We start from the raw sequence: 14,394 nt of genomic DNA, 5'->3' as shown, positions 1-14,394 counted from the left end.
TGGCCCAAGCTGAAAGCTGATTGTCCACCTCCCCTGTCACTCACAGATTCCAAAGATATCATTGGCTAATGATAAGGCTGCCCCTTGATTTATGAATTATGGCCCTTTGGTGCCCCCCACCTTAAATCCACCATAAATAGTCTCCAGCACAGCCCCAGGCCGTTGCAGGTGTAGCAGTGCAGCACGCGGATGGGCTTAATTACCAATCTCTGGTGCTCCGCGTAGCCGAACGGCGCTGGCTGCTAGCTTCCGCTAAGCCCTGCCTGAGCCTGGCGGGAAGGCGGCTGTCAGGCGGCAGGTGGCCAGCAGCTTGATGAATGTGCTGCCGCCTAATTGGGGTGCCGCACTCTGCTAGCCGCACGCTAATAGAGCGCCGCGCGAACGGCGGCCTTCCTTCGGGGCCAGCAGCTGAGGCAAGGGGGCACTTTGTCTGCCATGACAGCTAGCTAAACAAAGGCTCCTCTTCTTCATGGTGGAGGGTAAGAGCCTTAATGCCCTCCTTCACCCACTGCCCCCCATGCTGTACTGGCACTGGGTAACATGGGTGGGTGTGGCCTTTTGGAATTAACCAGTGGAGTGTCACTGGCTCCCAGGCATGTGAGGAGAGTGGCTTACAAGGGCTTCTCTATCCTCAACCCTGTACGCCCATGTTGTGTGTCATGAAGCTGGCGGCGATGCATGGTTTATTGGGTCAAGTCCCTGTTCCAGTTATCGGAATATCGCTGGTTCAGATCCCACTGTCAGAAGAATGATTTCACCTTTTAGCCCCTGAGCAAGGCCCTTGACCCCCAGTTCCTCCAGTATCTGGCTGACCCTGCTCAGTCAAAAATGATAGAATCCTCTGCCTGATAAATGCACTGGAAAGGGGGAAGCGTTTGGTTAGAAAAGGCCTGTGTGGCTGTAAGTAGCCTGGAAGTAACCATGTGTTACCATGTGTTACAGCATCTCCCTGTGGATTGACACACGCAGGCATAGTCATTTAGGTGTTAGTGTAACACTACCCATTCTGCTGATGCGTCTTTGTGTGGTCCCCCATTTATAACAGCCTTTCCTGATCCATCAGGACAGAGGGGGTGTGGGGGGGGGGAGCTTGCACATACATGACAGTGTAAGCAAGATGTTTGGCGTCAGGATGGATCTCCTTCAGTCCCTGTGCTATGATCCGTCTCTATGACCTCTTGTGCCACTGCTTGAAACGAGGTCCTGATTCTGCTTGGCCGCCACACAAGCTAGGCCACGCCCCTCCAGCGAGCTCCAAATAGAGCTTTCATCTCGCACCCAAACCCCAGAAATCTGCAGAGATGATGAGTCAGAGCCCCGCCTCCCAGGGGGATCAGCGGCGGCTTGGCGAGCAGCCAGCTCTCCGGGTGAAACTCCCCACGCCCCACATCGTCTGCCTCTGAAGTCACGCGTCTGATGTGTCTTCTTAGAAGACGGCCCAGATTCCCACGGAAGGCGCTCTGGTCCGCGTCAGAGCGACCGCGATGCTCCCGCGCCGAGATCGGCATTACACGAGCAAAGCCACATTCAGAATAACCTTGTCACCATGGTGACAGAGTACAGTCATGTCAATCACCCGTCGGGATGGAGGTAGGGGTGGAGCAAATAGCACAGGACGGTTTGGTGCTGACTCCGGCTTAGCACTCTCGCGCCCGCGGCGCCCCCTGTTGGCCGCTTGGCTCACCCGCAGTTAAGTCCGCATTGGTGAGTCTATCCGGACCTATGGGACACACTGCCTCAAACTAGGGGAGCTCAGAGACATTGGAGAGATGCCCCTCCCCCAGGTCCTCTGTGCCTCCGCCATTCCTGAGCCCCCCCGCGTGTCTGGCAGGTGCCGTCGGATGACTGGGGCGGGGGCTACCCTGGCGGGGAGGGCCTGGACGGCGGCGGAGAGATCCCTTGCCGCCGGATGCGCAGTGGCAGCTACATCAAGGCTATGGGTGACGACGACAGTGGCGACTCGGACCCGAGCCCCCGGGCTTCGCCACGCAGTGCTCTCATCGCCCAGAGGGAGGCCTTCCACCGCTCCATCAGCATGGACCACCGTGCCAATGCCAAGTGAGGCCTTTCTCACCATCTACCTCCTTATTATCATCTCATTCTCATGAGTGTCTGAAATGCTCATACTAAATATGGGTAAAGTATCTGGCTTAGAGGTTTAGGACCCTGTGCCGGTGACTGGAAGGGCGTTGGTTCAAATCCTTGCAATCTGATGTCACCTGAGCAAGGCCCTTATCTCCCAATTGCTCCAGGATAGTCTGGTCCTACTTTCTTATTTGTATGCCTGCTAAATAAATTCATGTAAATAGATCTGAATGTAAATGACAGTAAAACTCCCTTCCTTTGTAGTAGCATGAACTGAATGTTATTCATGTAGTGTAGATGTATCTGAGCCTGTTTTTCTGTCTTGGACACGGCAGGTTCTCCTGTAAGGAGTGCACAGACGGCTACACCCCCAGCCGCATGGCGCCTAAGGGACACGGCCGCTCTCGCAGCTACACGCGCTCCCTGACCAGCGCACAGGTGATTCGCCGATGATCCCGCTAAGCTCCGCCCACAGGGCCCGCCCTCTTGCTCCGTCTCTGTTTCTGCCTTGCAGTTGCTTTGGTTTATTCACACCTAGGTAACAACACACTACATACGGCTGCAGAGCTTTTTTATGAGTGTGTTTACATGTGTGTGTGTTTATGTTTGCAAGTGTGTTCACATATGTGTGCGTATCCTTACATGCGAGTGCATGGGGGGGGGTCACGTTTCTGAGCCGCCCCCTGTCTGCCGCCCCCAGCTCAGCGACGTGCTGAACCACCAGTTCGACTCGGTCTGCGAGTCAGTGTTCGGCGAGGCTGAGTCGCAGGCAGTGGAGGCGCTCGACCTGCCCGGCTGCTTTCGAACCCGCAGCCACAGCTACGTGCGTGCCATCCAAGCCGGCTGCTCCCAGGACGATGACTGCCTGTCTGTCTTCTCCATTTCCAGCCCCAAAGTGGGGCCCAAGGCAGCTGGCGGTGAGTCCCATGTCGTGTGCCGCTCAGCTGGTCAGACCTCTGTGCTTGTGACCAGAAGGTTTGATGGTTCGAGTCCCATACTCAAGAGTCACACATCCTTTGGGCCGTCGAGCAAGACCCTTAATCCCCCAAAATTCTCCAGCAGCACTGGATTAATAGCTGAGCCTGTGCCCGGACCCCAAGCTTCACTGTCACCTGTATATATGTGTGTATGTCGTTAAGAAGTAGAGCATGATGGGATATGTGAAAACTGACACATTCACATACACAAATAAAGCTTCATTTCCTCCCCTCATTTCTCACCATCCCTCTTCTTCTCTGCTCCCTCTTTTCCTGAGTGTTCCTCACTTTCTCATGTTCCCCCTCCCTCCCTGTCCTGTCTCTTTGCGGCGATGTCGTCCCCTCCGGGGCTGCCTTATGCCGTTCCTCCTTCCATTCTGCCATCCCTTTAACCTCGCTATTATGATGACCGTCATGACCGTAATTGCTCCTTGTATGCGTCTGGCCAATGAGAGATCCCGTCAAAGCTATACTGTCGCGGCAGATTAACAATTCGACGGCACAGCCGCGGCGACACTCTGTGCCCTGTGAGATCTGAGGAGAGAGCTTTGCAGCGCCCAACGCGACTCCAGAGAGACTGCGTGGACGCTTGGTGTCGTGATGGGATGGAAATATGGAGAGGGGGTTGAAGGACCCTCCCTCCCCCCATTTAAAACAGGAGAGAGTCTACAGAAGCAGAATAGAGCTACAGCAACCCCCCCCCCCCCCCCCCCCCCGCCCAGCTTTGCTTTGGAGCTGTGATTTTGCTCAGACACGGGCCCTGAAATTGCCCGCTGTGGACTGGGGACGGGCTTTTGTCTTCCTGGCAACATCTTAGCCATTTATTTTTAATCTCCCCTCCCTCTGCATGGGCTGACAGTCTGTCCTGGTTCAGGGAGTCTAACTCCCTCCCTAACTTCCCCATTTGCTTTTCTTCCTCCATCTTGTTTTCCTATTTTCCTGTCATGGTGCCCCCCCCCCACCCCCCCCTCCACCACTTGCACTGTCCCCCTGCCCTGTCCACAGGACAGGACTGCAACGCTAACCACAATGTTCTGTCACGTCCGCCTCTTCAGTGTTTCCGTACCGGAAGATGGCCCCCCCGCTGCCCCCCCGCGTGGCCAAACCCCTCATCGCCGTGACGGCACAGAGCAGCACAGAGTCGACCCAGGACGCCTACTTCCTGAGCACTGGCCAGCCGTCGCCCCGCACCAAGCACAGCCACTCCCTGGATGGTCTGGAGGCGGCCGGGGGCAGGCCGTCTTCCCGGGGCGGGTACTATGCCGCCGGCCGCGCCAAGCCGCACAGCAACTCCACCGAGAGCCTGGATGGGAGCCGGGTGCCGCTGGCCGGTACAGGGTCGGCGTCGGCCATGGCGGCCAGAGCCAAGCACAGTAGCTCTGCTGACAGCCTCCTGGAGGTGACCGGCAGGGGGGGCCGAGAGCGGAGCGCCGTCGTCCTGGGGAAGTCCTCCTCGCTCCCGCAGAGTGGGAACAGCCAGGGCCCAGCCGAGGCGCTGGGCGAGCACAAGGCGGAGGGGCGGAGGGGCAAGTGGAGGCCGTCCATCGCCGTGCAGGTGAGCCAAGAGGGGACACTGTCACTGTCACGCGGCTGCGACAGATCCTCACTGGAGGTGCCTCTGACATCGCGTCCCTCCTACAGGTGGACAGCTCCGAGACCATATCAGACTCAGACACCGAGAGCAAAGTCCTGAGGGAGGTGCATTCTATCGGGGTTCAGGTAGAGGAAGATAAGAGGTATGGCCAGCTGGGAGCTCCGCCCACACTGTCCCATGCCTAATCAATCGCCGCTCTAAACCTTAACCACTCTAAACGCTCCAACCTTAAGCCTCTTCAATCCTAACACAACCCTAACTCTGACAGCTTAACCACAAGTCTAACCACTCCACATCTAACCATAACCCAAGCCAAACAACAACACTCGTGGTTCTTTACTGATCCCTGTTGGGAAATTCTCATCTTACTCCCCATGAGAGACATGTAGGCAAGAGACAGCCACCATGGAGCTGGGGGCTAAGGGCGCTGCTCGAGGGCCCACAGATGTGGCTATTCTGTCGAGGCCGGGCATGAACCAGTGACCTTCTGATCACAGGCAGAGAGGCTTAGCTCGCTGAGACACACACAGCCTCTACTCCCGCAACTCAAACACTAAGCACTCCAGGCCTAAGCCCGCTGGTCAGCTTGATGGTGAGCTGACGTGTGGCAAACGTACATGTCAGAGATCTGGTAACGTATAACAACACACCCATGTAAAACACCTTGGGGCGACTTTGTTATGAAAGGTGTTATATAAAATATAAAAATTAATTAAACTGAACTGACATTGGTTCTCCGATCATCTTCAGTTGCGGAGTTTTATTACAGTCACGGCACACGTCAGACAAGTTAAAAATTACTCCTGGTGTCACTTGTCAAATTATACAAAATGCAGTGGAAAAATTCAGATTACATATAAATGAGAAAGGCAGGTCATTTCCAGATCAGTGAATGTCACCGATATGCTGTCCTCACGCTCGCAGTTACAACAGAGGAGTTGCACCTTGTGACAGCTAGACAGGATTGAGAGCCTGTTTTTGGGGTTGTGTGAAAGCCAGGTGATGAGCTTAAAATGACTGTGAGGTGTGAGGTTACCGGCGCGTCGCCCCCTACAGGCGAGCGCGCTTCAAGCGCTCCAACAGCGTGACAGCGAGCGTGCAGGCAGACCTGGAGACAGAGGGTCTGCTTGGGCTGGGCGCGGCCACGCAGGACAAGGGCCTGCAATTCGGTTGCTCCTTCCAGCGGCATTCGTCAGAGCCGGAGTCGGCGGGCCCCTACGGGGAGTACCGCACGGTGCATACGCAGGGCCAGTGGGCGTACCGGGACGAGTACCTCCACCAACAGCAGCAGCAGAAGCAGCAGCAGCAGGGAGGCTACGCCGGCGAGGTCACCAGCCGCGCCCCCTCCCCCCGGCCTCCCAGCCGCGCCGGCTGGCTTGAGGGGCCCCGCAGCCTCCCCGACTCGGGCCGCGCCTCGCCCTGCCCCCGGGACGGCGAGCTCTTCCTCCGCCTGCTACAGACAGAGGTGGAGCGCATGGAGGGCTGGTGCCAGAACATGGAGAGGGAAGCAGAGGAGAATGACCTGCCCAAGGAGGGTGAGTCACCGGCAGCGTCGAATCTAGGAGGATGTGGCCCCTGGGATACTCACTAGGGCCCCACCTATGGCACTGCGTCCTTCTGTAACAACCAGAAAAAAACTCACAGACCTTTCTCACTAAGCCGTTGTAAATGTACTTTTCTCTTAATTCGGTTTTTAACGTTTTAGAGATTTTATCTCATTTCTTTATTTTGTTCTTATAGTTTTTAGCTTTTATCTTTTCATTTTATTTCACTGTTTACCTGGAATGCCATTTATTTTATTACTTTTATTTCATTTCTATTATTTTATTCTGCTTCTTCGTCTTATTATTGTTGCCGTTGCTCCTATTAGAAAAAGAAAAAAAAAATGGGGGCCCCCACAGATTTGGGGCCCCTAGGGGCTCAGGTTCAGCATAGCCCATGCTATCTGGGGGTGCAGCAGAGAGTTAAAAACCCCAGCCCTATGGAAGCGCTGATTGCGCCGTCCTGCATTTTTAATGGCAGGCTGCCCTGGATTTCTGCTTCTAGCGAGCACACCGATGATGTCATGCCAGTGGGGGCATCTCAGTACTCGCGGCGGGGATGTCGCGCCACGTGACTGAGAACTGAAGCTCAGGCCGCGGAAAAGCAGGAAGGCAGAGCATGAGGCGCGTGGTTGGCACCCCTTGCCCTCTGGGACCATTTAGGGATGATGCTTCACCCAGATTTCAGCCGTCTGTCTCCACCTGTCTCCCCCCAGTGATGGAGCTCATCCACGGAGCCGTGACCAGCGCCCAGATGTTGATGTCCCAGAAGGTCCAGCAGTTTTTCCGGCTGTGCCAGCAGAGTATGGTGAGTCTCCCACCCAGTTACGGCAGGGGGTTGGGGGTGGGGGTGGTGGTGTTAGAGAAGGTTCTCCAGCATCATTCAGAGAAGAAAAGCTCCTGAGTATTCATTAAGATCTCACAAGACCCGTAGGCTTCTTCTCTCCTTTGCTTTGGCGTCTCCAATGTTCTCCATCTTTTCACTTTCGACTCGTGACTAATATGTTTATTATTATTATTCTAACTAAACTTACGGCACGGGTAGGAGCTGCAAGTTTGATATTTCCCTGGGAACAAAAGCGTAACAAATGTTCTCTTTTGTTGTTCCTCAGCTAGAAATGATTCATCACTTTTTTATTTATTTTTTTATGACAAATTGGGAGAAGCAAATCTGAGTTAGTCTACTATATCCCACCATGGCATGACCCAGGGCCTTCAGCACAGATCCCTCACCATCTCTCCTCTTCCTTTTGGTTTTATTTTGGTACGTCTGCTTGAACTTTCACTCTGGAACGGCTGATTCCCGGTGATTCATGTGACATCTGTGAGAGCGGGGAAGGGATGCATTCAAAGGAACTGGAGTCAAAGGAACTGGAGTCACCTCTTTGGGCTGGCAAAGTTACATAAATCTTTGCAGAGAAAGTGTGAGTAAGTTCTACCCCCTATTCAGGACCCTGCAGCGTACCCCCAACCCACCTCTCAGGACCTGGCCGCCTTCTGGGACCTGCTGCAACTGGCCATCGAGGACGTGCGGGTCAAGTTCCAGGACCTACAGCGACTGAAGGACTCTGGCTGGAGGCTGCCATCTGACAGGAAGGTGAGGTGACTCCCCAGACATCTCCTGAAGCCAGAATGGTTGTTTCTAATGTAATTGAGGGTCTCACTGTGACAAAACCAACAGCAAGCAAAACAACAGGTCTAATGCCTGGAGCCAAAATGGCCACATGACAGGACGAGACACTGATCACAGCAGTGTTAAGTATCCTGATGACAGAGCCAAAATGGCACAGATGTTGCCTAACACAAGTGAAAAAACCTAGTATAACCAGCAGTACGCACACCTACTGTCGCTTCAGGCTCTCTGCTCCATCCTCCCCTCTCCTACCGCTGTCCTAATGATTGCCTTATCGATCTACCCTTTCTTCCTCGTTCAATTACCCTGCTTTTTCTCCACTTCCTCCTCTCCTTCCTTTCCTTGCCCCAATTTGCATGTCTCTGCCTTATTCCACACATCCACCCAATCGTGTCACTCCCCTCGTGTCGGCTCCTCCCACCCATTTTCCAGGAGGAAAAGAAGCCTCCTCCCCTTTTACCAAAGAAGCCGAGCGTGAGCAGCAGCATGGCGGATGCCGCCAGCGGGGGCAGCGGTGGGAGCGTGGGGGTGCTGGTGATGTCCCGCAGCGGTCGCACCGTGCCCCTGCGGGAGAAGTCACTGGACCTGGGCGAGCGACAGCGGGCGGAGCTACACGGGAGGCTCCTCCCAGCCAAGCGGGCCGCCTCCTTCCGGCAGAACTCAGCCACCGAGAGTGCCGACAGCATCGAGATCTACATCCCAGAGGCACAGACCCGACTCTAAAGCCCTAAAGCTCCACCCCCCGCTACCCCCTGCCAAGCCATCAGGGGTGGTTCTAGGATTTTTTTAAGATGGGGGGAATAAGAGAGGCCATAATTCATACAGAGGGGCCAACCTTATCATTAGCCAATGATATGTTTCGAAGCAGTGAGTGACAGGGGAGGGAGCACTATGGGGGCCAATCAGCTTTCAGCTGGGGCCAGTTCCCCTGTAGCCCCGCCCCTGTATATGCCCCTGCAAGCCATGCCCAACCCTCACCTCAGCCTATGAAATCCTGGCATGTGCCACTAAGCCACTTTAAGCAATTATAGATAAAGAGGGCTGGAGAGAGAACGGGGGACTTTCATATATAGATATTCAATTCACACACAGAATCAAAGCCAAACAAGGGAGAAAGAGGGCCTCTCGCCATCTTCTGGGTGTGCTTCATGAAACTCTAAGTTATGTAAAACAGTTCGTAGGAGAGATGTGTTCATTTGTGCTGTCATAAAATTTCCCTTCTGACGGAAGCAGGCCTCAGTGTCTCCTGATGCAGCCGACGGGGAGAGTGCGTGTGTGTGTGAATTTTTGGGGGTTTTTTTGGGTTGTTTTTTTTTGACAACTGTGCCAGCTGTTTTTAAAAAGCATGGGGTTTCTGCAGGCAAATATTCATGAAGTGGCAGAATGTCCCAACACAGTCACACGAAAACCTCACATTATGCTGACTTCATGTCAGTTTGGGATTCTCACTCTGTGGCTTTTATTGTTGATCGACAGTGACCCCTACTGAGCAAACAATGACAAGACAATGGTAATTTGGCGCTTGGGGCCCCCCAACTATTACTCACCATGTAGGAAAGCGTCCTTGGATTGTCCTTAAAAAATAGGAGGGGGAGATACAAAAAGCCACTTTGTAAGGGGTCAGAACAGAAAGAAAAGTGTGATCATTTCAAAACACAGTGATGTCTGTGTAGCTCGTTTCAAATGTGCGGCGGATGAAGCCCAGGTGTGCACAGGTGTGCACAGGTGCTCCTCGACTGTTGATGGTGTTACGTTCCGATTAACTCATTGTAAGTGGAAAATATCGGTAAGTCAAGGACTTATAGCTACACTGCAATTGCACCATCATAAGTCAAATGATCGTAAGCCGATCCATCGTAAGTCTAGGAGCATCTGTAATTATCCAGCAAGGTGTTGTCCCCCGCTCTCCGGAAGTGCGCGTTTTGCTTAGGCGCGCCCCTGGACATGCTTCACAATTCATAATGCCCCGGTTCTTTTTATGCCCTTGTTTTTCAAAGCTGTATTTTTGGTTGGCATGGCCAGCAAGATCAAATGATGCTGTGTTTTTATAGTGCATCTTGTTGATTAGACCCAAATGTGGGGTATTTAAATCTGTTTTAATTATTTTTTTTTAATCATGAGGCATAGCTTAGTGTAAATACAGCCTCGGACTGCTATCAAATGAACAAGGTTTAAATATGCCATCTTTTTTGAGATCCTGAGCCACCCAGAATAAGGGTATCGTCCGACCGTTTTCTCGTTCTTATCGTTTTACCGCGGCCCTCTTGTGGCTAGATTATGTAATTACACAGAACATGCGCTCTAGTTTATCATGTACATTACTAATGCAATTCTCACTGACTCTGGATAAAAGCCGGTTTAAAAGAACGAAGTAGGCTTTGTTTTATAAACCTGAAAGTGAATTAATATTATATTAAGTATTTTATTGGGAGATGCTTTATTTTATAATGTGTAATATTATCTACCTTTTTAGAACAGTAGAGCGTCTATGTATAAAAATGTGTGAAATCTGCTATATGAATCTGAAAACATATTATTAATATGATCTAATGTACAATAACTGAATACAGCTGATGGCTGTTTTTTCATGGCGTCTCCTGACGTATAAGACTTTTTTGAAGGATGTGTCTGTAGTGTTCAGTTCACAGGGTTTGACTGTGCCAAACACAGCTGTCAAGTGTACTTTCTCTCCGATTTTCACTCTCTTTCTCCCTCCCTCTCTCTTTTCCCCTTCTCTGTAAATGCACTGGATTGTAATTGGGTTTGCAGTGTCACCTTCCTTAAATTCCTATCTCTAGCTACAGTGGGTCACTCCCGTTTTTTCTACTCAGCTAACAACACGTGCCTGATTACCAAGATGTGTGTGGCTTATTTCGTATTAATATACTACTGAAATATAGAATAGAATCTTACCTTCAAATGTGTATATAGACTTGCGGCATTTAGAATACTTTTTTCAATATTATTAGAGCTATTTTAATGTATCGAAACTTTATCGTATTGAAACTTTACTGTTGTGGACGACGCAGACACACAAGCACACACACGTCGGTGTGGATTAACGCGGAGATTCGCATATAGTTCGCTTAACGAGACCGCGCATATCGCTTTGAAGTCTACGCCTGTGCCCGCGCGTTTGCCACCGGCGTCATCGAATTACAGCCGCGTCTCTTTTCGCTACATACGGGAGCTGGTTGTGTCCTCACTTGAATACAGGATCACCCGTACCGTCACGGGTTTAGAGATGTAATATTGTTAGTTAAATGTTGTTCTTTGCAGGATCCAAGAGTGGATTTTTGGAAATCAAACATAAGATGTTCCTATTTATTTTGGAAATGCCAATGCAAAATCCAATTATTTTTGACTTGTTAGAGGAAAGTTTTTACAGATATACTGCTCTTTGTAGAATGACGGAGATTTTCAACAAGCATGCAGTACAATGTATCAATTTGAAGAGGTCCCAAGCAATCCCAAGCGAATTACTGCAAATTTTCTTATGAATAAAATTCAATACTGCTGAATCCCTGTTATAAAGATTCTGCAGATGCCTGGGTTTTCATAGAAGAAATATTTTGTCTTACAGTGTCCATAATTTATACAGCATACTTCTCCAATAGTTAAATAAAAACCGAAGCTGTAAATTAAATAAGCACAATGTTTTTGGAAGTAGGCCTACTGGTTGTACTTGAATGTGAAGGACTCTTCAACTTTTAAAACAACACTGCTGTTAAGGACAGGTTTATTACAAGGCCTGTCTTGTAATGAAATGATTTTTTAAAAGAGCAGATGTTAAGTTAAAAGAAACAACCGCGGCTGTTTCATTCGGTGTTCGGGTCACTTTCAACGATATTTGTTAACGTCAGCCTTCAGAGTGCTGAGACCCAGCGTCTTTTGTTCTTCCTTATTCAATACATTAACTGCTGTTTCTCTAATTAAAAGGAAACACCTGATGCGAATCATTGGGTGAGAAGTATCTCAACACTTGCTTCCACGGTTCCATTCTATTTTTGTATCGGGCTAACATAATTACCGTAAAGTGCTTAATAAAAGAGCATTGAAAATGGACGTAACAGCACTCAACGTTATGAAGAGTTATAAAGCCCGTCTGGGGAAAAGCCAGAAGAAAACTGAAGAGAGGAAAAAGAAACTCCTATTGCGAATGTATGAGATAAAATAGACTCTGGGGATTCGAGGCCAGTCAGCCGTGCAACCTCCCTTGGACTTGCTGACCTTATAAATGTCATAAGTTTGTTGCTGTTAGAATCAGATTAGGAGTGGAGTGCTCTGTCTTCTGTTAGGGCAGACAACGATGTTCAGCAACAGGGGCGATTCTAGGACTTTTTTAGGGGGGGGAGGGGGGGGGCATAATTCATACACCTAAACTTATCATTAGCCAATGATGTGTTTTGAATCAGTGAGTGACAGAGGAGGAGTCACTCTGGGAGCCAATCAGCTTTCAGTGGCGGCCAATGTCCCTGTGGCCCCGCCCCTGTATACACCCCTTTCCATTTAGTCATCCAATGGTGGTCCTGCATCTAATGCATTGATTTTAAGCCTTATAACTTATAATTTGGCTCAGTTGCTATTTGGTCCCCATTTTTTTTGTGGGGGGCAGGGATCCATGTAGGGGGAAGATGGAAGAAACTCAAGCTCTGCACACAAGCACAACAATGTTTTGGATTTAGGAGATGAATTAGGATGTAACCAGGAGCAAAAGATCCACCATCAGCTTGTTTGAAGTCCTTCCTTAATCCTCAGTGAGCTTACAAATGACCGTCTAATCATAGCCAGGTATGAAGAAACTGCTGTCTCCAGCAGAAAAGACCTTAGCTAGTATTATCATCTCATGCATTAGCTGAACTCACAGATGCATCATTTTTCCAAACTCCGCCCCCTATCTCGTATGCTGCATCTATTGGTCGTCACCCCCTCCCTCTGTTTTCTTCTATGACCCTTGATCTCCCATCCCAGTCACGTGACCGCCTCTCACATTAAGCAGAGCCAGAATTTCCATCAACATCTGGCACCACAACCCCCCACAGGAAGGGAGGGAGCCCCCCCCCCCCCATCACTAATACCCCACCCGTTACCTGCACAGGGCTTCCAGCCCCAAGACCCCACACCAGAAAGCCTGCGTGGGTTAACCTGGACCAGCAGGTCTGCTGCTCACAGAATTGAACGTAGCTCCTCATCAAGCCGTAGTAGCACTGAGGACCCCTAGTGTACAGTTATCGCACTGTGATGTTCTTCTGAATTTAGGACACCTTACTAGAGCACCTGAACGCTGAGAGTTACATGGGGTCCTATGTGACTGAGTAATTACTGTGTAATTACATATACCTCTTCTGCTCACATTTACCATGTATATATATCTTTGTGGTCATGGAAATTGCTGTTATTACTATTAATGTGTATTGTTATTATGATTAATATTGCTTATTACTATCGCTGTCAGTTAGATGTTATTTCAAATACTATTTATCATACTCTGTATTTAAGGGCAAGTTTGTAATGAAAAAAAATATTACTTTTCTATTGCTGCTACCAAGAGCAACACCTGGGCAACGGGATACGATGTTGAAGGGGTAGAAACAGACTTACTTGTTCCCGGAGAGTTGAAAGGGGCTCGTCACCAAGGGCTCAACACTAAGACGAACATTTCGCATGGAGAGCATTTGGAAATGGTTATCTGGGGACTGGCCAGCAATCTGCATGTTCAGTCAAAGCAGAGTCTCCTGATGTTGATTGTTCCCCTGTTTTGTACGGCTTTGGACTCGGACATGTAGCAAAACACTTCCCTTTGATCTTCTTGCCTCATCCAGCCTCGGGGACCGGCCACGTTGGAGCTTGAGCAGAAGATGTACCAACCCAGGACACGCCTCTTCTCAAACTCACACCAGTTTGGTTCTTTTGATTCCCAAGCGGACATCTACTTCCTGGTCCAGTGAGCCACCGGTACGAACAGCTACAGATGTGTTTGCATCGCTAAACCCAGATCAAGTAGCCGTAGTAAATAGCAATAGTGTTGTCCCTTGAACAAAGAACCACCGTAGTATTTATTTAAGGTCTCATGTACAAAATAACAATGTGGTGGTCCTATCTGATCAAGTAGGAGGGGAAAAAAAACAGTAGAGACTAGTCAAACAATGACTGTAACAAAAAATGAAGTGTAAATCAATCATGTCTATCGATTCTGTTTCAATCATCATCTTCTCATCCATGGGTATGTACAGACCAACATGTGCTAGCACAAACCCAGAGATGGCACACTGTGATGTGGGTAACCTAAACAGAATGTAACACTGTTGACATTGTAAATGTTTTCTAATTATTACTATAAAGCTATTTTTAGCGAGGAAAAATGGTATTGTTTTTTACTAAAGGTTTACTGAAGGTTTTCTTTAACAAGCATGTGTGCAAGCAGGTTGAGGGGGTGGGGGGGTGAAGCTAAGCAGCTGCTATTGAGCACCGGCATGTGGCGGGGGGGGGGGGGGGGGCTTGCTGAGAAGCATCACCAGACTGTCTGTGATTGGATGGAATCACTCCACACTGCTGTTACATTCA

At 50.0% G+C, this 14,394-nt stretch overlaps 1 protein-coding gene across 2 annotated transcripts in view; it reads left to right on the top strand.

Moving 5' to 3' along the window:
• The window catches only part of dlgap3 (discs, large (Drosophila) homolog-associated protein 3), a 101,567-nt gene extending 87,375 nt beyond the window's left edge, over positions 1-14,192 (top strand). For both annotated transcript variants that reach the window (XM_023831952.2, XM_023831953.2), the window contains exons 4-12: positions 1,832-2,058; positions 2,421-2,523; positions 2,786-3,002; positions 4,118-4,617; positions 4,704-4,798; positions 5,713-6,191; positions 6,914-7,005; positions 7,648-7,794; positions 8,263-14,192. In XM_023831952.2, coding sequence (XP_023687720.1) covers positions 1,832-2,058; positions 2,421-2,523; positions 2,786-3,002; positions 4,118-4,617; positions 4,704-4,798; positions 5,713-6,191; positions 6,914-7,005; positions 7,648-7,794; positions 8,263-8,553 — 2,151 coding nt within the window. In that variant the 3' untranslated portion in view covers positions 8,554-14,192. The remainder of the gene's footprint in view (positions 1-1,831; positions 2,059-2,420; positions 2,524-2,785; positions 3,003-4,117; positions 4,618-4,703; positions 4,799-5,712; positions 6,192-6,913; positions 7,006-7,647; positions 7,795-8,262) is intronic.
• The last annotated feature ends 202 nt before the right edge of the window (positions 14,193-14,394 follow it).

This window comes from Paramormyrops kingsleyae, chromosome 23 (assembly GCF_048594095.1).
Source record: "Paramormyrops kingsleyae isolate MSU_618 chromosome 23, PKINGS_0.4, whole genome shotgun sequence".
NCBI lineage: Eukaryota > Metazoa > Chordata > Actinopteri > Osteoglossiformes > Mormyridae > Paramormyrops > Paramormyrops kingsleyae.
This window is presented reverse-complemented; position numbering and strand designations above follow the sequence as displayed.